This window comes from Bombyx mandarina, chromosome 24, assembly GCF_030267445.1.
Source record: "Bombyx mandarina strain Sakado chromosome 24, ASM3026744v2".
In the NCBI taxonomy this organism is placed as follows: domain Eukaryota; kingdom Metazoa; phylum Arthropoda; class Insecta; order Lepidoptera; family Bombycidae; genus Bombyx; species Bombyx mandarina.
In genome coordinates this window covers 5,663,375-5,686,145 of record NC_143230.1, presented here as the reverse complement: position 1 = coordinate 5,686,145, position 22,771 = coordinate 5,663,375, and the positions used below count along the sequence as shown (strand labels likewise).

Sequence of the window (22,771 nt, the reverse complement as noted above, 5' to 3'; positions counted from 1 at the left end):
ACTTAATGGGTTGTGTCTATGGTCTAGGTTGCACGTCAAAGTCTTTGTCGCTTTCAACGAGAACGATAACCGATGCTTGGAGTCGCCTAAAAGGACCGAAAGTGGATCGAGAGGATCCGATGGTTAGGGTGGCGACGGCTTTGCGTTCCCCGTGCCCTGAGTCAGAGGTGTAGTGGAGTAGTATGATTCGCAATAAAGTGGCATGCCGTGCCACTTCAATAAATTAATTTATAATGAGGTACTCAGACTGCAAGTCACATTTTACTTGGGGGAAAGTACAGATCTGTCTATCGGCTTATGAATCTTGATTATTTATTTACCGTATTTATATAAGTAATTGAGATGTAAAATTTTGCCTATGATGAAAATTCGTGGGTGTTCATTCTTAAATATATGTAGTTATTTTTTACTTTATATTGACTTAATATTCTGTAATTATCGTGAATTAATCTAAATGCTCTTACAGTTTTAAGGGCCGATTGTACTTTTTTTTAATTGCTTATATGGGTGGACGAGCTCACAGCCCACCTGCTGTTAAGTGGTTACTGGAGCCCATAGATATCTACAATGTAAATGCACCACCCTTTTTTTTTATTGCTTTACCTTGAGATATAAGTTCTGAGGTCTCCATCGGCTGCCCCACCCTTCAAACCGAAACGCATTACTGCTTCACGGCAGAAATAAACAGGGCGGTGGTACCTACCCGCGCGGACTCACAAGAGGTCCTACCACCAGTAAAAGTATACCAGTATTGTACCTACATTTATTTTTCAGATAATTCAAACGTGACGGTCACACCAATGTACCGACACATGAAACGTCCACCGTATCCAAAAACCATTTTCGATGGCAAACAAAGACGAACTATGATTGGTCGTACTGAAAACCGAAAAGTAATAAATACAGCTGTGCCTTTTAAAGATAAAATTGATGACATATCGAAAGTTACAGCAAAAACTCGAAAAACAGAAACACTTACTCGCGATACCAAATCAGCTGAGGCTAAACATGATATCACTGCGCTATCCAATTCAACCGTATCCAAACTTGACGTTTCTAAATCAAAATCCAATACGACAGTTATTAAAGTTGGAAATAAAGTCATTAACATAAAAGAGTCTACAGATAGACGCGAAAAGCAGGGCGTCGATGATCCTAAGCCAATTGTTTCGATTAATGAAGTTGCTAAAACTAAATCGAATACAACAAAAAATGAACTAGAAAACGAAGCTGTAAAAATTAACGTACCTACAAGTAGAACTGAGAAACATTTCAATACTGAGCCTCAAAGCAAACAAACAAGGAAAAGTTCTAACGTTGGCGAGGACAACCTGTTTGCAAAGCGACCGATTACAATGACGACAACATCGCTTGAAGATGGAAATGATAACGATGAATTGAATGACAGCGAGATTCAAGAGTTGCTATTGAGAAGCATCATTCTAGACGAATGCGGCGGACCCGATAGGAAAATACCTGATAAACAAAGCCTCGAAGTTGAAAGAGAAAACGGATTGAGAATGAAAAAGATAAATGTTGATACTGAAGCGAAACCTCATCTATCTACAGGAAAATCTCTCGCCGAAGAAAACGATTATGATGAGCTGAATGATAACGAAATAAAAGCGATGCTCTCCGAGATTATTGTCATAGATGAATGCGGCCTAGCCGATATGAAACCAAAAGAGACATCTAAAAAAACGAATGAGGAGCAAATCGGTGTCAAAGTTAAAACGGATAGTAAACTAAGAACGGAAAAGTCCGATTTCAAAACGTTACCGCATAAATCGGATGAAGCGATAAATGAAAAATCCGATGATGAGTTAAGTGATAGTGAGATTCGCGCGATGCTGGCCGAGAGCGTGGTCCTAGACGAATGTGGCGAGTCGGACAGCGAATAGGGCTGCTGAGACCGCAACGGTGTCTGTTCGTACCATACATTGGTGACGCAACAACGATACCATATGAACGCTAGTGAGAATTACAAATTGGAATCGCGATTTCAAATATTTTGTATAAATAAAGCAACTGAAAAAACACACTTGGTGAAAAATTATACATGTAAAAAAAAAAATAGCACTACAATTGGCAATGTACCTACATGGTACAGATGTTCTTACAAATAATAAAGGTAGCGGAAATATAAATACATACATTACGAACTTTAAATGCTGTGTACATATTTATTTTAATTACCATTAATTTTATTTTATAGCCAAACTTATATATAATGTGCGGGTAGTTAACGTAAATAGTCAAATAATTCTCATACTGTTAATTGTACGAAATAAAACTACAGAATGCATTTTGAGTTTATTTTTTATAATGTTATTTGTTATTACGGTAATTATAGACGAAGTATAGGTAATAACTATTGGTATTTTTACGAAACGAGAACTTGTAATAATTTAATGTAATAATAATTTTAAATTTAATAAGACAGATAAATTTTGATAATCATCTTACTTCGGTGGCTCTGTGGTCTCCACCGCTTCTTCCACCTGCAACAGAAAAAAATGTTGGAATATTATCAAACCGAAATGCATGAGTTTCTCTCGAGAGAAATAGGCAGGATGGTGACTGATGGTCACTACTTGCATCTCTGATAAGTAAAATACCTGTAAATTAATTTTCAATTTTTATCACTTGCGATCTCTTAGGGTAAGGACCGATATTCACTTTGCATATGGAATTCTGCGATTTGTTTTTCGAGGGGTCATTCTAGATTCAAAACGGGCGAGCAAGTCATAGAGCTCACGGGCCTCTAACTTGAGGATGTTGCTAAGACTAGCCCTAGCCAGAGCAGCGCTTCGCAGAATCTACCACCGGATCAGAAACGCGACCCACTAAAAAGATCCGGCAAGAAACCCAATGGGCTGTATCTGTGGGGTTAACAAAGAACGGTGACCGGGAAACCTGCGACAGCTGATTAGGTAGTCCGTGAGTTCGTCTGCCAATCTTAGCTAAAAAACTTAGCGGTTGGAACTTGAAATTTTATTAAAAATTTTGTTTTTACGTGTTAATTAAGGCAAAGGAACCTATGACCGATCTAGTCTCGAGCGGTTATCGTAGCTCATCAACATCAGTACCACTAGCGGCTCGACCTGGCTTGCTAAAAGAACACGTTTCGATTTGAAATCTAGGAACTGTGAACTGTGATAAAAATGTTTCTTTTTTTTTTTGAATAATCGATGACGGAGATTCTACTAAGGTTTGACTCTGCATCGAAACCTGATGAGGGATCATCTCATTTAGATGATTGCTCAAACACATCACCGATGTCACGCCGCCATCCCGAATCAAGGTTTATTAGCAGTAAAACAATACGTACACTCGTTAAGACTTCATAGAGCTTAAAGGACGCATTAGAAATACAATAAGTAAAATACCAAAACAGAAAGTAATCTAATTTCCAGTGGCGCGTAAGAGAGACGATGCACGTCTTTTTTTCGGCGCTGCTGCTTCTAATCTTTTCCTTTCAGCTTCTGTGGCATCAGCTAAATTGTAAACGTCTTTGGGGGCCACCTGATGAATTATAATGTCAGTTAAAATGAAAAGGAACTTTCATATATTTTAAAATTACCAGGCTATATATAAGCTATAAGTAAGTTAAAACAAAAATAACTAATAATATCTTGGAGTCTGATAGTTTGTTTTGACTTCGGTTTTCATCTTCAAAATAAGATCTCAGATGTTGGATTAGCACCAATTCACGTTTAAAGCCAGAGCTTTTTAATCGATTCAAGTGGCGTCGAGCGCTCTTTTGGGAATTAGCTTGTTTACTTTAATTAGTTTATTTTATTTTATTAAATCTTTTAAAATAGTTGGCAGCACTGTCCAGTACATATTTAACATCCACTGGCCTAAAGATCTAGATACTAGGCCATTAACCAAAAAGAATAATTAACCTCCACAAAATATGATGAAATAATGAACGCAAGATTAAACTGTAAAAGTACATAGTTTTAATTGGACTCGTGGAAAATGAAAAAAATGCTATAAGAAACAAAAACACATTCCGAAATTAACTTATTAATAATCCATCTCATACTTTTTCATTTCTCAATTTACAATAGAGGTTGGGCTTGTACTACAAAAACTTTGTATAATGGACGTAGATCCGTTTGCATATCTAATTGAGCATAACAATTATAACGCAGTTTACGGGACTCCTTGGCGGCAACGTGAGGAGCGAAAATGAAACAAAGCGCCTGGACGCAGCTTCTCAAGTTTTTCTAAAAAGCCCACTGAAACAGTCCCAGTAAATAACAACCATTATACAGAGACTTTATTTCATTCAATCTCTTATTGTTTTAATTTACTTTCATCCCAATTGATTAAAGTCTAATGTTGATTAGACTTTAATCAACTTTATCTCATTTTGCTTCCATATTTTTCATCAGCATAATTATTGAAGATAAAAACTCTAGCACCAACGACATTAAAAACAATACCGTGGGAGGCGGCCATTTGGTATCCCAGAGCTGAGACACTTAGTAATAGAATATCGCGGATTCAGCAATTTAAATATTCGAGTATGTGCATACTTTTCTCGTGAATTTTTTCAAGTTATTTTACAGGTTCGAATACGAATTCAATAAATTACAAAAAGAATAGTGTTTGTTTACTAGGTATACAAAGTTATAGTCAATATTTATTTTGTGATACTTTACATTGCCAATGATCAGAATCTTATAATTTGAAAAGTATATTGTTATTTTCTATGGAATCAAGTGAGGTATTTATATAATATAGAACAGACAAAAGGTAGGTAATTATTGGGATGATTTTTTTGGGTCAATTGTTTTAATTTAGGACTTCAAACAAGCTTTAAAAATATACATTTAAGAAATGTTTTACATGCACTGAAACAATCGACTTCGTTTCAATGTTTTTTTCCCCCAAAATAGACAAAAGATATTTTTTCTAAAGATAAACAATGATTTCCTTTTGCGCTCGCTGATAGTTATAAAATAAACCGAAACCTGCATCATGGGATCAATACCATAATAATATATGTACAATTGGATAGGCGGCACTGAAAATTTCGGGAATTAACGAAGTGACACAACATTATTATTTAAAAATGTATTTATTGCTTTTCGAAGTATTCTCCGCGAAATTTGACACATTTTCCATACGATGGAACCAATCATTGAAGCAACCATTCTATTCGGAAGTTGGGGTCTCCAAAATGGCCGTTTTGTAGGCGTCCACAGCTTCTTCAGGTGATGAAAATCTCTGTCCACGCAATTTATTCTTTATTTTGGCAAAGTATAGAAATCATTAGGGCTTAGGTCGGGGCTGTACGGCGGATGGTCTAATAATTCTATGTTTTCTTGCTCTAAAAACTCTTTTGTTCTGTGCGCGGTGTGAGAACTCGCATTGTCGTGATGGAGGATGATGCGGCGGTTGCAGTTCTCTTTACGGAGTTCAGAAACGACTTGTGGCAAACAAATGCTAGCATACCATTCTGCATTAACCGTTCTTTGTCCCTCAAGAGGAATAGTCGTAACATGGCCGGTTTTGGAGACAAACGTGGCCACCATTTTTTTGCAACACTCCGTGAACGAACAATTTTTGTTGGCTTTAACTCGTGACTGGTTTTTTGTTTCGGGTTCGTACGCGTATATCCAGGATTCGTCACCTGATACAATGTTGTATACAGCATTTGAGGATCCTGCGTGGAATCTTTAGAGTTCTGACGCACCAAGTAACGCGAGCCACTTTTTGCTCTTCACAGAGCGAATGCGGTATCCATCGGGAAAACAACTTTTTTACACCTAATTGTTCATGCAAGATTATTTGTATTTGACTCATGCCAATGTCTAAAGTTGCCTGAATTTCGCGGTATGTCACATGTCGATCTTCCTTAATCAGCTTACGCACAGCATCAACGTTTTCTTGGGTGACTGCAGTTTTTGGACGACCTTGACGGGGATCATCACTGAGCTTGACACGTCCACGTTGAAACTCAGCAAACCAGCGATAAATTGTGGTTTTGGATGGGGCTTCATCACCAAATGCAGAAATCATCCGGTCAACACACTATTTTTGTGTTATACCACTTCGGAAGTCATAATAAATCATCGCTCTTGAATTTTCTCGAGTCAATTCCATTTTCTCAACGACTAAACAAGTTTGACGAAACCTCGTGACAAGACCGAGAATCTTTTTTTAAATAAATAAATGGTATTCGATTTTTAAAACCAAGGAGTTTTTAATTAAAAAGATTTTAATATGACAGGAACAGCGGAAATATTCCATTCCCGATACTTTTAGTGCAGCCCTCGTATAAAAAGAAAGTTGTGTATTTTATTAAAAATATTTACATACATAGATACAAGATAATTTGATTCGTATGCTCGAATAAATGAAAAAACAACAAAAGTATTCAAGCGCAGTGATTCATATTACACACATATTATTTATTTGTCAATCGATATGCGTACGTATTTCTTAGTAATCTGTGCGATCGATTCTCCGTATGGAACATCCCTAGACGCGGCCATTGTGTGTTTCGTCTTAGCGCGTTTAACGTCACAAGTATAATTTTCGTGGATACAAACTAACTAATTACTAAAATGAAGCATAATAGAGGACTTGGTGGCTATGGGTACTCCAACAATGTAATAAATCCACGACTGTCTAACCAAGGACCTCTAATGACTGAACACCTTCAGGTACGTAATGATTAGTTGGACTAATTGTCTATTTCTCTCCACTTAGTATTGCAGTCTCGCTGTATTTTCATAACTAACTGACAAATAATATGTACCTACTTAATCATCATCAATTTCTCAACCAGCCGCTATGAACAAAATGTCAATGATCACATTCGGAAACTTTCATCCGAACAAAATGGCTCATTTTTAGCGTCTGATCTTCGTTTAAATTTCTAATTCGTTCCTTCGTTACAAATTACCAAATCTTGTTCAATGCTCAACGGTATTAGAATTTTTCCTTAGTTCATTAACCTTTCAACACTAATATCTCAACGCGGATTTGAACTGAAATAAATGCCTCAAGGGCGATTTGCCTGTCTATTTGAATGATTAAATCCTTAAACAAAGAATTATAATTTTGTATTTTTAATAACTGTCACTGTATGGCTCTGAGTTTTCTTCTACGTAAGTGTCTCTTCAGAAGATAAATGTATCTGTTTGTGAGCAATATATAATGTATCCTAAAGTTTTTTAATAAACGAAATGAGATAAAAAAAAAAAAATTGACGATAGCAAGTTAATGCAATTTCTTCCTAAGACCTGCGTAGTGTGGTGTGTTTCATATGTGTATATTTGTATAGTTTATTTTTTTTTTAAGTGATTTTATGACCTGGTAACTAAGACCTTTAAGTCATGTCTTATTTTAATTTATATTCTTATTTTTATGAAAAATGATAATATGGAGTGAAATGAAATGAAAATGATTAATTTGAGACGTTAATCAACTGGGATGAAATTAAATGAAATGAGACGATATGGAATGAAATATAATCTTAGTAAAATGGTGGTCATTTACTAAGATTTTTCAGTGGACTTTTTGGAGGATCCCGAGAAGTTGCGTCCAGCGGCTTTGTTTCATTTTCCCACATTTGTGCACTTTCACAGATATTAAACAGTTAATAAACCACCGTTATTACACATTTAAACCTGAAGAAACACTAAATAGACAAAATAAAACAAATCACACAACTTTACTCCTCGCGTTCCCGCCAAAAAGTCCTTGTATAGTTTACTTATGAAATTGTCAAACTACCCACTGTTGATAGTATGGTGACAGTGTTTTTGCCTTGTGGGGATACATCTCATGCAACTAGGTAATAGATAGAACAAGACTGCTAACAGTGACAATGTTGACACTTAATAAAAGTAGTCTAGTAGTAGTTTAATGTTCTAGTCTAAATGTAACTAGTAGTCCGACAGCGTCATGGCCTAAGGTATAAGACATCCGGTGCATTTGTATGGAGTGATGCAATGGTGTTAGAATCCCGCAGGCAGTTACCAATTTTTCTTATGAAATACGTACTTAACAAATGTTCACATTTGACTTCCACGGTGAAGGAATAACATCGTCTAATAAAATCAATTCCTCAAAATTATAAATTGCATAATTACTGGTGGTAGGATCTCTTGTGGGTCCTCACGGGTAGGTACCACCACCCTGCCTATTTCTGCTGTGAAGCAGCAATGCATTTCAGTTTGAAGGGTGAGGTAGGCGTAACTATACTGAGACCTTAGAGCTTATATCTCAAGGTGGGTGGTGCATTTACGTAGTAGATGTGTATGGGCTCCAGTAACCACTTAACACCAGGGGGGCCGTGAGTTTGTCCACCCACAAAAATAATAATAATAATTGTACCCTAATAATAAGTAGTATCAAGATAAATTGCTACTTACAAATATTTATTTTATCAAATTGTCAACACATGAATTTCAGCATATAGATTTGGAGTTGGACTTGTTGAAGCGTAAGCGTGAGATGATAGAGCAGCAACAGGAACTGCTCGAAACTCAAATGCTACATCGTGAGGTTTGTAACCTAAACATGCTATTATTAGCTCGATGCATTGATCTACATAACTTCATGAGGAACTACATAATAAACACATGATGCATTGAATATTTGCACACATATAAAGCACTGATGAAATATAGTGTAATTTTCTTGCCATACCATGACAATAATTTAAAATATTTATATTAATTTTTAGATTGATTACTTACTATTAAAGTGTATTATTTTAGTTTTAGACTGTTTTCATTTATTACTCATTCTCAACAGTTGTGTTAGCAAAGGTTCTACCTTTGGCCTTCTGCATGGTGCCTGCATTTACTGGAATATACTACTGGCATAATAATATCAACAGTTGAAGCCCTAATAATATCAAAATGATTTTTAGCTTTGCAATAAAACAGATTTTTTGAAACCATCTAATGTGAAGTTTGTTGAACAGTAGTCATGTCTGGCCGCGTCTCGCAACTAGACATTGTTGAATGTTTTTTTTAATAACATTTGAAGGATGAACTTTATTGGTGTAGCTAGTGTTAAGTGTTGACCCCGCCCAGCCAGACATATCACAATGTGGATTCTAACACATGCATTGGGAAATAATGTCAATTCCCAAAATCTCAATAGTATTCTGAAAATGGTACTGCTTTATAGCGAATTAGACAGGCTGGTAGTAACTACTCAGGTGGGCTTAAATATGTTCTACAAGTTATATGCACACTTAAATGTTTGTTAGGCTATAAATCGTGGTATTTTACAGTAGGCAGCAGCTTGGCTCTGCCCCTGGCATTGTTATCATTCATAAGTAATGGTAATAACTCGCCTTTGAGTGATATGCTCCCTATAAGAGAAATAAACAAAAATAACACAATTAAATTTAATCTTTTATGTTTACCGCAATTCCTGGCAAGTATTGCTTGCAAAATATAATTTGTAAGAGTAAATTTTTTAATCATTCCAGCCATCTCTATTTTGTGGGACCGAAAAATAACACTATTTTTCAAATGGAACAATAAAACTGGCACTTTTAGTGGTTTGCATTTTAGCAAGGAGTGAAACCTTGCAAGCAAGCTACATGGGTCACAGTTTTATTTAAAATTTAAACAAAACAAAGAGTTTTAAAATCAAAAACCCACATTAGCAAATCAATTGATATGAATTGAAGTTGTTAATTTTAGAAAGCTATTCAGGTTTTCTGCCATTAACAAGATGTTGTTGGGCCGGGAAAAGGCATGAGCCTTTTTTTTTTTAAATAAACCATTAAAACTTTACATTTCAGAAATCACTCAATTACGACAGTCCCCGTTATTTTGAACGAGCCAGCTTCCAGAACGCGAACAACGATAGCGATTATACGCGTTACTATGACGAGTCCGTCGGCTCTGGTGATTTCATACCTTTGAACTCGAGGAAACGCTCATACCAGCCGGATTGGGAAACCAATCCTAATAAGCGCTTTTCGAGCAACGCTAGAGGCTCCGATAGCCAATTCAATTTTCGCTCAGGGCGCAGGTCCGCTAACCGTTTTCAAGGCCAAGGGTCTTCTAAGCGCCAATCCGCTGCAGAACCTCAGTTTTCCAACAAAGGCCCTGGGCGATCGTCCACCGATAGGCCAAAATCGGGTAAAGTGACTAAAGCCAAAACGTCCCTTCCTCCAAACAAACTGAATACCTATTCCATCAGCGAGCGCAATAACTTAGTCAAGAAGACAACTTCTGCCGCAAAAAAGGTAGATGAGTCGCTTATTTTGCGGCCCAACTGCCCAATGTCGAACCAACTGCAGGGCAGGCTGGAGCTGGTCATGGGCCATCTCTTGAAGGAGCTCAAAACTAAGTTTAGCGAAGTCGAGGCGTACCGCGACACTATACAGAGCCCTCTAGCGCAGCGCACCGTAAAGCAAATCTTGCGCGATCGCATCAAGGAGTTGATGATGAACAAGTACATCGGCGGTATTAATGACGGCCTCACCGTGTACCGTAAGCGGTACCCCGAGGGGACTGATGAAGCTTTACTCGAAGAGGTCAAACAGGCAAAAGAAGAGTTGAACGTCAAGAATCCAGACAATAAATTAATTCAATCAGGTAGTTACAAATTAATTCAAACTATAAAAATGTTTCTCATACAAAAGCATATAATAATGGTTCCCTACGAACTTTTGTATGTGAAAATTGTATCGGTACCCTATTTGGACATGACTGATTTTTACTTTTTCCAATGTGCACAGCATATTGGTTTAAACTAAAAAGTGGTTATGTGCAATGATGCATTTTCCTTAAAAAAAAAAAACTGTTCACTCTGACACATTGAATATGGAAGCTTTCGATTATGTGACGATCGCTTCGAATTCTGTGGGTTTATGACCTGCCTCGACAGAGCTTCCAATAGTCTGAGAACACGAAGCACGCACGATTTCAATGGAGTTACACTTAGATAACTCTTGAGAATCGCTGCTTTGTGAATCTTTCAGGCACTAGGAAAATAATCGTCCGTAACGATCATATCAAATTTGGATACAAATCTGTTTATCTCACTTAGGATCTCATCTAGGTGACTTCGAAGCGTTACTCTTTTTATTAACAAATATAAAAAACAATATGTATACGCATTCTTTGGAGACATCTATCGACTGAAAGGATTCTAGCACAAACCATACTTTTGAGAAATCTAAACGACACAAGTTCACAGCAACATTTGGAAGGTTGGGTGTTATTGATGACAGATCTATCTTTACTGGTAGTAAACGAAACCGATGCACTATGCTATTTGCTGGTATTCTTTCATTTGTCGATAGATGTCGCGAAGGCTTGTGATTTATTTTACAATACTTTTGCAGATGACCCAGAAGCTTTCTTAGAAAAGAACCTAGAAAAATTGATACACAGCAAGCTTGTCGAAATGTTCGGAAAGGTATTGTTTGGCATCATCTAAGATTTAAAAATGCTTTGCCATCTTTATTTTTGTCTATAAGACCAAGTTCCAAAGTTGTATGGAAGTCAGGTAGAGCAGGTTTCTGCAGTCTTTTGGATATTTCTTAGTTCAAAAGTATATAGTTGTAAATAGCAAATTAAAATATTTCTATGATTTTATTGTTCGTAAAGATTAACAATAGTACGGGTTACTGATGATTAGTGGTTATTGTAGTCCATGAAGTTGGAAAAGCTTTGATTGCATCAGCTAGCACGCCTAAAACTTTGTAAGAGGCATAGAACTTAAATATAAAAATTTGATTCTTTATTATATTAACTAACCAATCATTATGTTAACCAGCTAGACCAAATATATAAAAAGAAGAAAGAACAAAAACCAGCTCCTGTGGCTGCAGAGGTGGATTTGACCAAAGACGTTGATGTTGCCGAGAATGAAAAAAAAGAAGAGAACAAAGCTGAATGCGAAGAAGTTGTACCCATAAAAAACATAGAAAATGTCTTGCCGCAGCTCATGATAAGGTTTATTCCGGTATGGTTTTAACAAAAATAATCGCTTTTTTTTTCTTTGACGCAACACAATCAATTCGTGCTTACAAATTTTAATAACCCTTCCTAACTCCCTTACATAAATATAATAATACTAGCCGTACTCGCCCGCTTCGCTGGGCATTTAATATTAACATTATTATTTATTGTCATTATTATTAGGGAGTCCAACACTTATATAAATATTATCCTATCCATTAAGTACACGTATTTTCTACATGAATACTAAGTTTCAAGTCAGTCGGATGCATGGTTCAGTAGTTATAACGGAACATCCGTAAAAACTCACTGTAGATTTATATATTAATACAGATTAGTTCATTTTGCAAACAATGCTACTTTTGATTCTTTCCGGAATTATATTGGTCAGTCCTCTCCCAATAGAAAAACGTACTCAACTCATGTTCACAATTGACTTTCATGATAAAGGAACAATATCATATAGTAAAAATTAAATTGATTAAAATTATAATTGGCATAACTACTATAAAAAGTTGGTGGCTGTATTGATGCGATGTGTATGAACTCTGATATCCACTGAACAAGTTAGGTGAGTGGCGAACTAGTTCACCTCCCCTGCATGAAATGCATTAAATAGTGACCACATATCAGTGCCAGAAAGCAATATATAATGTTAATTGATCAGTACCTTTTTGTTCAGAATCATTGGTATTTTTCTTATATCATTTGTATTTTCAAAATATATATTGTGTTTTGTGGTAATATATTTTTTATATAATTGTTTGTGGCGATATTTCAGAGAATAGTTAAGCTCCTAAATGCGAACAAAGCGTTTGAAGCTTCAAAAGCTTTCCTGATACAACTTGCTAACACGAAAGCTGTGAATTTAGCAACAAAAACTAAAACTGTGGAGAAGACTTCTGAAAAGTCTACTACTGAAAATCATGAAGCAGCGGCGCCCGCAGAACCTCCCAAGTATTTTGTTCAGGTAATCTATATATTAACACTCGAAGCAAAAACTTTGTACCCCTTTTTACGAAAATTGTGCGGATGGAAGAGTATGAAATTTTCCACACTTATAGAGAATATAGAGAAGGAGTTTTAAAATAATGCATAAAAGATACATTAAATCAATAAAAAAAACATTACACACACTACCATGTATTTGACACACACACGCATGTATACTATTTGTTTATTCTCAAACTTTTCTTATTGCATAAATTCTATGGTCAAATTGAGAATAGATTAATTATTGTTTGTCTTTGTTAATATTTGTCTTGGCGAAATCTGTGATTATAGAAGTATAGTAAATAGTGTTTGACAATAGAACCTGAATAATTTTCAAACTTATAATTTCAATTAGTTATAGTCGAATTTCGACTACTGCAGGACCACTAGTTCTTACAATAACACTATTCGGAATGTATCATTGACATTTCAATAAGTGACTTTAATAAATGAAATTAATGTTATAGATAGTTTGTCAAATAACGTGAAAATGATAAGTCATTTAAAAGTATTACAATTGCGACACGTCGTCATAATCTACAAGATAACACGCCGATGTGACTATGCCGGTGTTCAAATCCCGCAGACAGTTACCAATTCTAATAAGGCAGTACTTGAGAATTTTTTCACCGGTTACTTTCACACACACTTGATTAAATAACTAGAAAGTTTATTCATATTCGATATTACTACAATGTCCCACCATCGTAATGTGAGCCTGCACAGATACATACATACCTACATCCTGCCTAAACCAGCCAAGAAACAATGCATTTAGGTCGAAAACCATTGTGAGTAGGTAACCATTTTTGTAGGACCTCTTGTGAATCCGCGCGGGTAGGTACCACCACCCTGCCTATTTCTGTCGTGAAGCAGTAATGCGTTTCGGTTTCAAGGGTAGGGCAGCCGTTGTAACTATACTTGAGACCTTAAAACTTATATCTCAAGATGGGTGGTGCATTTACGTTGTAGATGTCTATGGGCTCCAGTAACCACTTAACACCAGGTGGGCTGTGAGCTCGTCCACACACCTAAGAAAAAAAAAAGTGCGACCTCGTATACCAATGTGCGTGGTATCTAAGTTGTGATGTCTATTGCCTGTGGTAACCACTTAAGATAGCGTGTTCTCCATATTAAAAAATAATATAGACTAACAAAGCTCACTGGAAACTTTAACCTTATTAAAAACTTCGAAGCATTAAACTTTAAAGACAGACTGGAGTATAATAAAACATATATTTTTCAGATATTAGGAAAACCTGTGTTACCTAAAAGAAAGATCATGCAAGCATTCTTGGACAAGTTCAATCCGAGATCTGTTAAAAGACACAAGCGCATCCGTAACCTGTTGTTTGTCGGTTTTGTGACGGAGGAGCAGGTTGACAAGATTATCAGTGAGGATGGTCACGTTATGGGTGAGTTTAGGAGAATATCACAACTGTGCAAAAATGACATGTCCCTGATATCATATTTGTAATGAAAAAGAAGCAACCATAGCTTTAGAAGTAAAACGAAAATTATTTAGATATTCAAATCTCTTCCAGTAAAACTCTTAAGCCATAAATAAGTAAACTACACCAATTTAACTATGTATTATTGTTACAGGAAAAACTACTTTAGGCATCAGGAAGAGCGAAAGAACAAACCAGTCACAAAATAATGACGAGGAAGACGATGTAGAATTGATCGAACCAGAAGAGGAGGTGATTGAATTGAATAAAACCATAGATTCTGATATAATCGGTTCCGAATTGGATCACCAGATTAATGATTTGTTGACTTCCATTCGTGAGGCTGAAGAGAAAGTTCAGATGGACACGAATCCAAATCAGACAGTTGATGCAAACATCAACAAAGAAGGAGATGAAGGAGCCGACACAGTTACCATAAATGATAATCTCAATGAAAATGATGCCACAGCTACTGATGCCACAGCTACTGATGCTACAGCTACTGATGCCACAGCTACTGATACCACAGCTACTGATGCCGCTAATGTGGATGACAACATAACTGAAGATAGCACAAAGGAAAGTACACTGGCAGCCGTCTGTGCAGACAGTGTAATTGAAGATGACGTTAAAAGTACAGATATCAATGAGGATGATACAAATAAAACCGAAGACGAAGAAGATAAAGAAACAAATCTTGAGGAACCAGACGAGACTGCCGATACGGCTACTCCTGATACGGAGATTAAAGTTCCTGTAGAAAAAAATGACGACGGTGTAGTGGCTCCTGAGACGACTGCAGACAAACCAGTCTCCGAATTACCAAATGAAAATAAGACGGTCGATACGGAAAATAACGACGAATCTAAAGCAAACGAACAGACCGGTGATATGGCAGAAGAGGCGAAAGACGTAATATCAAACTTAAAGAGTGAGGTACCAGCTACGCCGACCAGGTCTTCTGCGAGAATCGCCAATACCACTCCAAACACTATTCGCACAAGGAGGACCAGTAGATTAGCTGCAGCAAACGAAAAACCATAACTTATTCTCAAAACACGTCTATCTGATTTGGGATCTGTTTTAGCTATGAATGCACCCCGGTTTAGGAATTTTGACTTATCATTACAGTTGATAAGACTGCACAAACAGTAGCAAACATCCAGCAGGTCTAATTAAACCTGAAGACATTGAGTCGCACTACAATTCACATATAAGACCAAATTTTAAAGTTAGTAGGGTTTTTTGTGTGATACACAATTTCCGGATCCCACATCAAAAATATATTAATGTTACTATTTAAATTTCCTTATTAATAATTGAAATTAATTTTATTCTGTTTTCAAATAATTCATTACAGATTTTAAGTTAATTACATACTTGAAATCGTATGTTTCATTATCTGTGTGCTTTGTGCGAGTTTTTTAACGTTCTCGATAGCGTAAAAGTTAGCTCATATTTGTATGGAATGGGTTCGTTTGCGTACGTTTGCCGCTAGGGGCGCTGTTCCAACTGCATACAAAATTGGGTTAACTTTTACGCTATCGAGAACGTTAAAAAACTCGCACTAAGCACACTGTACTCCTTTCTATTTTGAAAACAGGGCGTCCAACGTTTGCGGAGACTGTAACAGTGGAATCACTATTTAAATAAAATTCGTTCAAATTACAATAGGTCCAATCTGCACGGAAATTCCAATATCAATCTTATGTTTTATGTGATTAAAGATATTGTTTTGATTTACGTTTTTTTTATTATTAATATTGATACATTTTTTCGCTCGAAAGGAGATTTCGGCCTATAGTCGGCGGACCACCGGTAATTGAATAAGCAACCCATCGAGTTTCTCCCCGGATCTTCTCATTGGGTCGCGATTCCGATCCGGTGGTAGATTCAGCGAAGCACTGCTCTTGCTAGGGCTAGTGTTAGCAAACTCTTTCAGGTTAAGCCCGTGAGCTCCCCTACCTATTAGCCCATTAGGCTACCAGCGAATAGGTAGGAAAAAAAGGACAAACTAAAATCACGTGTCGCTCACCAATCCACTAATTTGGGATGAAACTAAAATTAAATAATGGCGAAAAAAACACCAATAAGTTTCTTCATTATTCCTTGTGATCGCAAGTTTATTACGATAAATAGCTGTTTGTTTAGTTACTGGCGGTAAGGCGCCTTCTAAGCCCACGCGGGTAGGTACCACCATTCTACATAATATCTGCTGCGAAGCAGTAATTCGTTCATATTTGAAGTGTAAGAGAACGGTTACAAATTATTGAACTGAGATATAAATTACTCTCATGTCTCAAGGCTGTGTGGCGGTATTCAAAAAGTGACGTCTATGTATTCCAGTGTGCTTAGTGCGAGTTTTCTAACGCTCTCGATACACAGCGTAAAAGTTAACTCAAATTTGTGTGGAGTTGGAACGCTTACTTACGTTTGCCACTAGGGGTGCTGTTCAAACTGTATACAAACTTAAGTTAACTTTTACGCTATCGAGAACGTTAAAAAACTCGCGCTAAGCACATAGACTGCGCAACGTAATCACCAATTACTGCACGCATTATCTTCATCTTGTATCATTGAATGATACAATTTTTGCAAATGACCATTACTTCACATTATTTATCCTCTCTTCCACACAATAGTTCTCTTCTATACTAATATTATAAAGAGAAAAGATTTGTTTGTTTGAATATTCAATAGGCTCCGAAAGTACTGAACCGATTTGAAAAATTATTTCACTGTTTCGAAGCTATACTATTCCCGAGTGACATAGGATAGAATCTTTTTTGAAAAAATTAGGGTTCCTTACTAAAACTCCAAATAATGTAACCCTAGGTGTAAAAAAAATACCTAAAATATTCTTGATGCTGGAATAAAATAATGTACTACGACTTTGTAGAACACTTATTTACAAAAAGTGTCGCGACAGTATATGTTTAACTATTATAGTTATGCCGCAATAAGTGTTCTTTTATTTTTTTAAATAAAACAACGTCAAATATCGTTGAAATTTTGTTAAAAACCCCAGCGGAGCCGGAGCGGACCGCTAGTTTATTATATAATTTCAACTATGTTAATCTTTTCAATAAAAGAAAATATACTACATATATGTATACTGAACTACATTGTTTCATAAATTTCAAGAAATGTCAATGGTAGATCGTAGGGTTTGAACAGTTGATCTTGATTCTAATCAAGTTGGCCACCCCAGCAATATACTAACTGTGCATAGTATACCAGCAGATAATATAAAATAAATCTATATCTATACTAATATTATAAAGCTGAAGAATTTGTTTGAACGCACTAATCTTAGGAGCTACTGGTCCGATTTTAAAAATTATTTCGATGTTAGATAGCTCATTTATTGAGGAAGGCTAAAGGTTATATAACATCACGGTAAGGCCAATACAAGTGGAGCAACAAGATAGAATGTTTCAAAATAGGGGTTTAATTAATAGCTCATTAACATTCTATAATTCAAAAATATTTTCACTTTCTACGTAAATGAAGTGGGGGTAAAATTTAGCGTTATGTCAAAGTAACTATTACACGCGGACGGAGTCGCAGGTAAAAACTAGTTATATATAAAATCAATAAATTAAAATAGATACATAGAATATTATAAATGTTAAACTTTATAAAATAAACTCTAAAATATAAACAAAACAACAAAATAGAATGCACTCACCATAAGTTGGTTGATGTAATATTCGTACATTATTGTATCTGTTACAGGATCTAACGCTGTTTGCATCATTTCATCATACTCCTCCTGTTTCATGAAAAAAAATGAGAGCCTTAAGAATACTCGTTGAAATATAACCGAGTCAACTCATGTCCATACAACAGTATAGTATATGTTAACATAACATTTATTACGGTGTTATATTATATACTAAAAGAACCTAAACTTTTGTATAAAATAAACTTAACACAAACAATAGGAATCCATCCGACGGGGGGACATCAAAGGGAAAATAAAATTGTTATTTTTATTTAATTCCGAGCATTTTCATATTTATTTACCTTTTAAACCTTCTCTGGACTTCCACAAACATTTCAAGACCAAAATTAGCCAAATCGGTTCAGCCGTTCTTGAGTTTTAGCGAGACTAACGAACAGCAATTCATTTTTATATATAGAGATAGATTGCTACGCGCTGGAGTTTGGTATAAATAAAAATTCTACTGAAGTATGAATTAAAACTGTATTAGCACAAACACTTAATTGACTTCTTCGCTTCAGGTGATCTGTTTCGCTTCGAGTAGTTCTGATTACTAACTGCCTGCGTGTTTTTTTTTTGTTTTTTCCTACCTATGCTTATAGCCTTGAGAGGCTATTTCAGCTTCGCCCTAACGTGAAGGTGATCTCACGGGGCTCAAACCTGAGTGTTGCTAACACTAGCCCTAGTAAGAGCAGTGCTTCGCAGAATCTACCACTGGTCGGAAACGCGACCCACTGAGAAGATTCGGCGAGAAACTCAGTGGGCTGTGTCTGTGGGTTAATTCACTCGCCGATCCCTTCGTCGCGAGTGACGGGTTCGGCGAGGACTGTGACCAGTGCTTGTGGTACCTAAAAGCACCGTTAATGGATCTGGAGGATCCGTAATGGTGTGTTTTGGGTGACGTCGGCAGCCATCTCTGCAACGCTTATATAGTCGATACGACATCCTTAGAATCGTCGAGAACATTCTTCACAAGTCGATGCGTGCTTCCGCTATCTGACAATAGACGGCGTTGTACTTCTCGAGCGTTCTAGATGTTGCTATCCTTTGGTATTCGTTTCAGCCATTCGTCAATAGAGGGCGTTACTCTTACCGGCGTAACAATATTTTATACGACATAAAGTGTAGGCAGCCGGAAAACGAATTGTTTTAATTAAAATTAGCTGACCCGGCGGACTTCGTAGTACCCCAATCTATAAATAAAAGACCGACGGGGACACTTAAAAGGCAAAACAAAATTGTTATTTTTATTAAATTCCGAGCATTTTCATATCTGTCTACCTTTTAAACATTCTCTGGACTTCCGCAAATAATTCAAGACCAAAATTAGCCAAATCGGTCCAGCCGTTCTCGAGTTTTAGCGAGACTAACGAACAGCAATTTATTTTTATATATACCTAGTCAGGTCATAAGTATTGTCACACAGTAAAAACTTTTCTTTTAGAATGCTGGCCACAAAAAAGTTTATTGAATTCGAATTTCGAATTGTTCATGAAAATAAAAATGTATACTTTTAGAATTTTACTCATTTTTAAATATGGAGTGGACGCTTAAAGAGGACCGTGTTGCGGTTATGCGCCAATTCAAATTTTTAACATACTGAAAAATTTTAATATTACCAAGAGATTCGTTTATCGCACCATCAAACGATACAATGAAGACTCTAGTGTAGATGACAGGTCAAGAAGTGGTCGCCCTCGGTCTGTTAGGACTCCAGCAGTGATAAAAGCTGTGAAGGCGCGAATTCAAAGAAATCTCAAACGTAAGCAGAAACTGTTGGCCCTTCGATGGGGTTAAGCAGAACCACGATGAAAAGGGTGTTAAATGAAGACTTAGGGCTTCGGGCATATCGAAGAAAAACAGGACATCGTTTGAACGCTCGTCTAATGGACCTGAGACTGAAGAGATGCCGCGCTTTGTTGAGGCGGTACGCGGGAAAAAAATATCGGGAAATTCTTTTTTCGGATGAAAAAATTTTTACCGTAGAAGAGAGCTACAACAAACAAAATGATAATGTGTACGCACACAGTAGTGAAGAAGCGAGCAACCGTATTCCGCGTGTCCAACGAGGTCATTATTCATCCTCGCTCATGGTATGGTTGGGAGTTTCTTATTGGGGCTTAACAGAGGTACATTTTTGTGAGAAAGGTGTAAAAACGAATGCAGTTGTGTATCAAAATACAGTCATGACGAACCTTGTGGAACCTGTTTCTCATACCATGTTCAATAACAGGCACTGGGTATTCCAACAAGATTCGGCGCCAGCTCATAGAGCGAAGAGCACACAAGACTGGCTGGCGGCGCGTGAAATCGACTTCATCCGGCACGAAGACTGGCCCTCCTACAGTCCAGATTTGAATCCGTTAGATTACAAGATATGGCAACACTTGGAGGAAAAGGCGTGCTCAAAGCCTCATCCCAATTTGGAGTCACTCAAGACATCCTTGATTAAGGCAGCCGCAGATATTGACATGGACCTCGTTCGTGCTGCGATAGACGACTGGCCGCGCAGATTGAAGGCCTGTATTCAAAATCACGGAGGTCATTTTGAATAAACTTTAGTGTCATAAGAATCTATGTTTTGTTAAGTTCATTTTGGTATATGAATGGTTACATAATGAATAAACTTGTTTCAATTATTTTACATTAAACATGTGACAGAATTTATGACCTGACTAGGTATAGATAGAAGATAGATATAGATAATAATAATAAATTTTAAAGAACCTGCGTAAATGACTCTCCTTCTTCCATCATAAGCTTGGCGAACCTCTCTTTAGTGAGGTACCCACGTGCCTCCGTGTCAAAATATCTGAATGCAGCCAACAGCATTTCAGCGCTCGCCGGATAAAACCTGTCCCGTTAATAAATAAAATACCTGACAATTAATATTTTACGGAGAATTAAATTAAAAAGTTCACGTACGAAAAGTAGAAAGCTAACATCAAAACCTACTTATCTTGATGATCAATGACGTAATTGGATTATTAAATTGTTTTAGTTCAAACCAATTCTACCACGGTCCTTTACAATTTTTGTCGTAACGTAATTCAAATGAAATTTATACCTATTGTTTATGAATATTTTTGTGTTGTCCAGCTGGAGCACTGGGTATGAATACTCCAGAGGGTCCCACAAACAAGTTCGAAAAGGAATGGTAGCGAGCGAGGTGCGGACGTATTCTCGTGTGTATGCTTCGGTGGTTGCGGGTGAACTGTCGGCGTCAGTCAAGGCGCACGCGCGGCTTGCCAAAAGGAAAGCCCCCTCGGTCGCTACTCTTTGAATCGCGCCGGGAGCCGACAACGAGAGTCCCTGATTGGTCGCGGCGCGCGATCAGACGCGGCTGCCGACGCGGCAGGCGTTAGGGTTGCTATAATATATATTATATTAAAAAGAAGATATGAAAAATAACAACGAAGATTGAGCCCCACCGTCAAAATTTTAAAATTGTTTAACCTTTTTAATTTTAATATTACAAACCTATGTTCTATCATGACTTTACACATGTAAGGTAAAAAGTTCGTTAACGGAACGTTTCCAGTTGCTTCTTTGTTTTCCGTTGCTAAAATCACCTCTTGTATCTCGGCTTCAGTTGGACAGCAACCTTTAAAAAACATATATTTAACGTCTCTTTTGCTATATTCAAAATTTACCATGTAAACAGTCTATTTAGTACTCAAACAGTTATCCGCTTAGAAGTTTCCAAAACAAAAAACGGCTAAGGGTCCGTTCACACAGACCGGCTCGGAGAGGAGAGCACCTTCATTCCGACTATTCCTCCTAAATAATTTGTAGCGACTCGAAGACGTGAATAATCACTTTCATATTAAAATTGAGATATCTATTATCCTAAAAGGGTGAAAAATTTGAGCATGGAAAGCAAAATGATGGCTTTTTTCATGCGTAATTACGTTGTAAACACGGCTATTGTATTCTTACGATATTTAGTATGATTTCGGCATTGTTCCAAGTGCCATCGGCTACTCGAGGTGACTCGTCTCTTTTAATTCACCGTGAGAGTCAGAATTTTTTAAATACTCTTTATTACACTAGTCAAGTATTAAAACATTTAACGAAAACCAGAAAAAAAAGCATTACCCAAAGATCGAAGAATTGTTCCTATTTCCCTTACATCTACGACTTGCTTCCCAGAATGGTCAAATACTTCGAAAGCTTCAATTATTTTTTTCTCCAAATCATTGTTTGGTTGAACTAGAAAGATACATTTAAGGTATATGAGATATCCCAATATATAACAAATATCAGATATTATACCAGACGTAATATCTATTTACCAATAAAAATGTTTGGTTTTGTTTAAATTTCAACTAATAAATGTATTTATGTATGTATTCATTTATAATAAAATTTAATGAGTGATACTAAATTACACAGTATTTACATCGCTCGTTTATAAATGATTAAAGGTATATAAAGTACATCTTTCAAATAATAACTAACTTTTAGGTTCCTCTTTTCTTGCCATAATGAACTAATAGTTTAATTGTAAGATTTGTAATAACATCAAAATAATTTATATCCAAACACTAATAAGTACACGTATTAAATTGAAAAAAATATTCCGTAACCAGGCAACACAACCTATCAGTTATCACTAGTGTCATCGACGAAGCTTT

General features: G+C 36.5%; 3 protein-coding genes across 7 annotated transcripts in view; 2 read left to right on the top strand and 1 right to left on the bottom strand.

Moving 5' to 3' along the window:
• LOC114241099 (uncharacterized) overlaps nt 1-2,305 on the top strand; it is a 31,786-nt gene extending 29,481 nt beyond the window's left edge. For all 4 annotated transcript variants that reach the window (XM_089738227.1, XM_089738225.1, XM_089738224.1 and 1 more), the window contains one exon: nt 775-2,305. In XM_089738227.1, coding sequence (XP_089594353.1) covers nt 775-1,901 — 1,127 coding nt within the window. In that variant the 3' untranslated portion in view covers nt 1,902-2,305. The remainder of the gene's footprint in view (nt 1-774) is intronic.
• On the bottom strand, nt 773-22,727 carry LOC114241102 (dynein regulatory complex protein 8). Of its 2 annotated transcripts, XM_028171841.2 has the most exons (7): nt 22,596-22,720; nt 22,233-22,346; nt 21,615-21,738; nt 20,862-20,988; nt 18,099-18,182; nt 3,390-3,525; nt 773-2,501 (listed from the first exon to the last, which is right to left on the bottom strand). In XM_028171841.2, the coding sequence occupies exons 1-6, from the start codon at nt 22,618-22,620 to the stop codon at nt 3,406-3,408; spliced, it is 594 nt and encodes a 197-aa protein (XP_028027642.2). In that variant the 5' UTR covers nt 22,621-22,720; the 3' UTR covers nt 773-2,501; nt 3,390-3,405. The 2 variants fall into 2 exon arrangements, with proteins under 2 accessions (XP_028027642.2, XP_028027643.1); XM_028171842.2 differs by lacking the exon at nt 3,390-3,525 and having other exon boundaries at nt 22,596-22,727.
• On the top strand, nt 6,493-16,146 carry LOC114241100 (uncharacterized). Its single transcript, XM_028171839.2, has 8 exons — nt 6,493-6,683; nt 8,440-8,532; nt 9,791-10,592; nt 11,345-11,418; nt 11,779-11,967; nt 12,745-12,933; nt 14,203-14,371; nt 14,562-16,146. The coding sequence occupies exons 1-8, from the start codon at nt 6,585-6,587 to the stop codon at nt 15,449-15,451; spliced, it is 2,505 nt and encodes an 834-aa protein (XP_028027640.2). The 5' UTR covers nt 6,493-6,584; the 3' UTR covers nt 15,452-16,146.
• Nucleotides 22,728-22,771: the final 44 nt, after the last annotated feature.

Bases quoted from the DNA above. Each gene is read 5' to 3' on its own strand.
- LOC114241100 (XM_028171839.2), top strand. From the start codon at position 6,585: ATGAAGCATAATAGAGGACTTGGTGGCTATGGGTACTCCAACAATGTA. The intron at 8,533-9,790 runs GTTTGTAACCTA...TTTACATTTCAG, and splicing joins CTCAAATGCTACATCGTGAG to AAATCACTCAATTACGACAG. The intron at 11,419-11,778 runs GTATTGTTTGGC...TATGTTAACCAG, and splicing joins TTGTCGAAATGTTCGGAAAG to CTAGACCAAATATATAAAAA.
- LOC114241102 (XM_028171841.2), bottom strand. From the start codon at position 22,620: ATGGCAAGAAAAGAGGAACCTAAAA. The intron at 22,347-22,595 runs GTTAGTTATTAT...GTATCTTTCTAG, and splicing joins AAGAAAAGAGGAACCTAAAA to TTCAACCAAACAATGATTTG. The intron at 3,526-18,098 runs GTGAGTGCATTC...ATAATTCATCAG, and splicing joins ATTACATCAACCAACTTATG to GTGGCCCCCAAAGACGTTTA.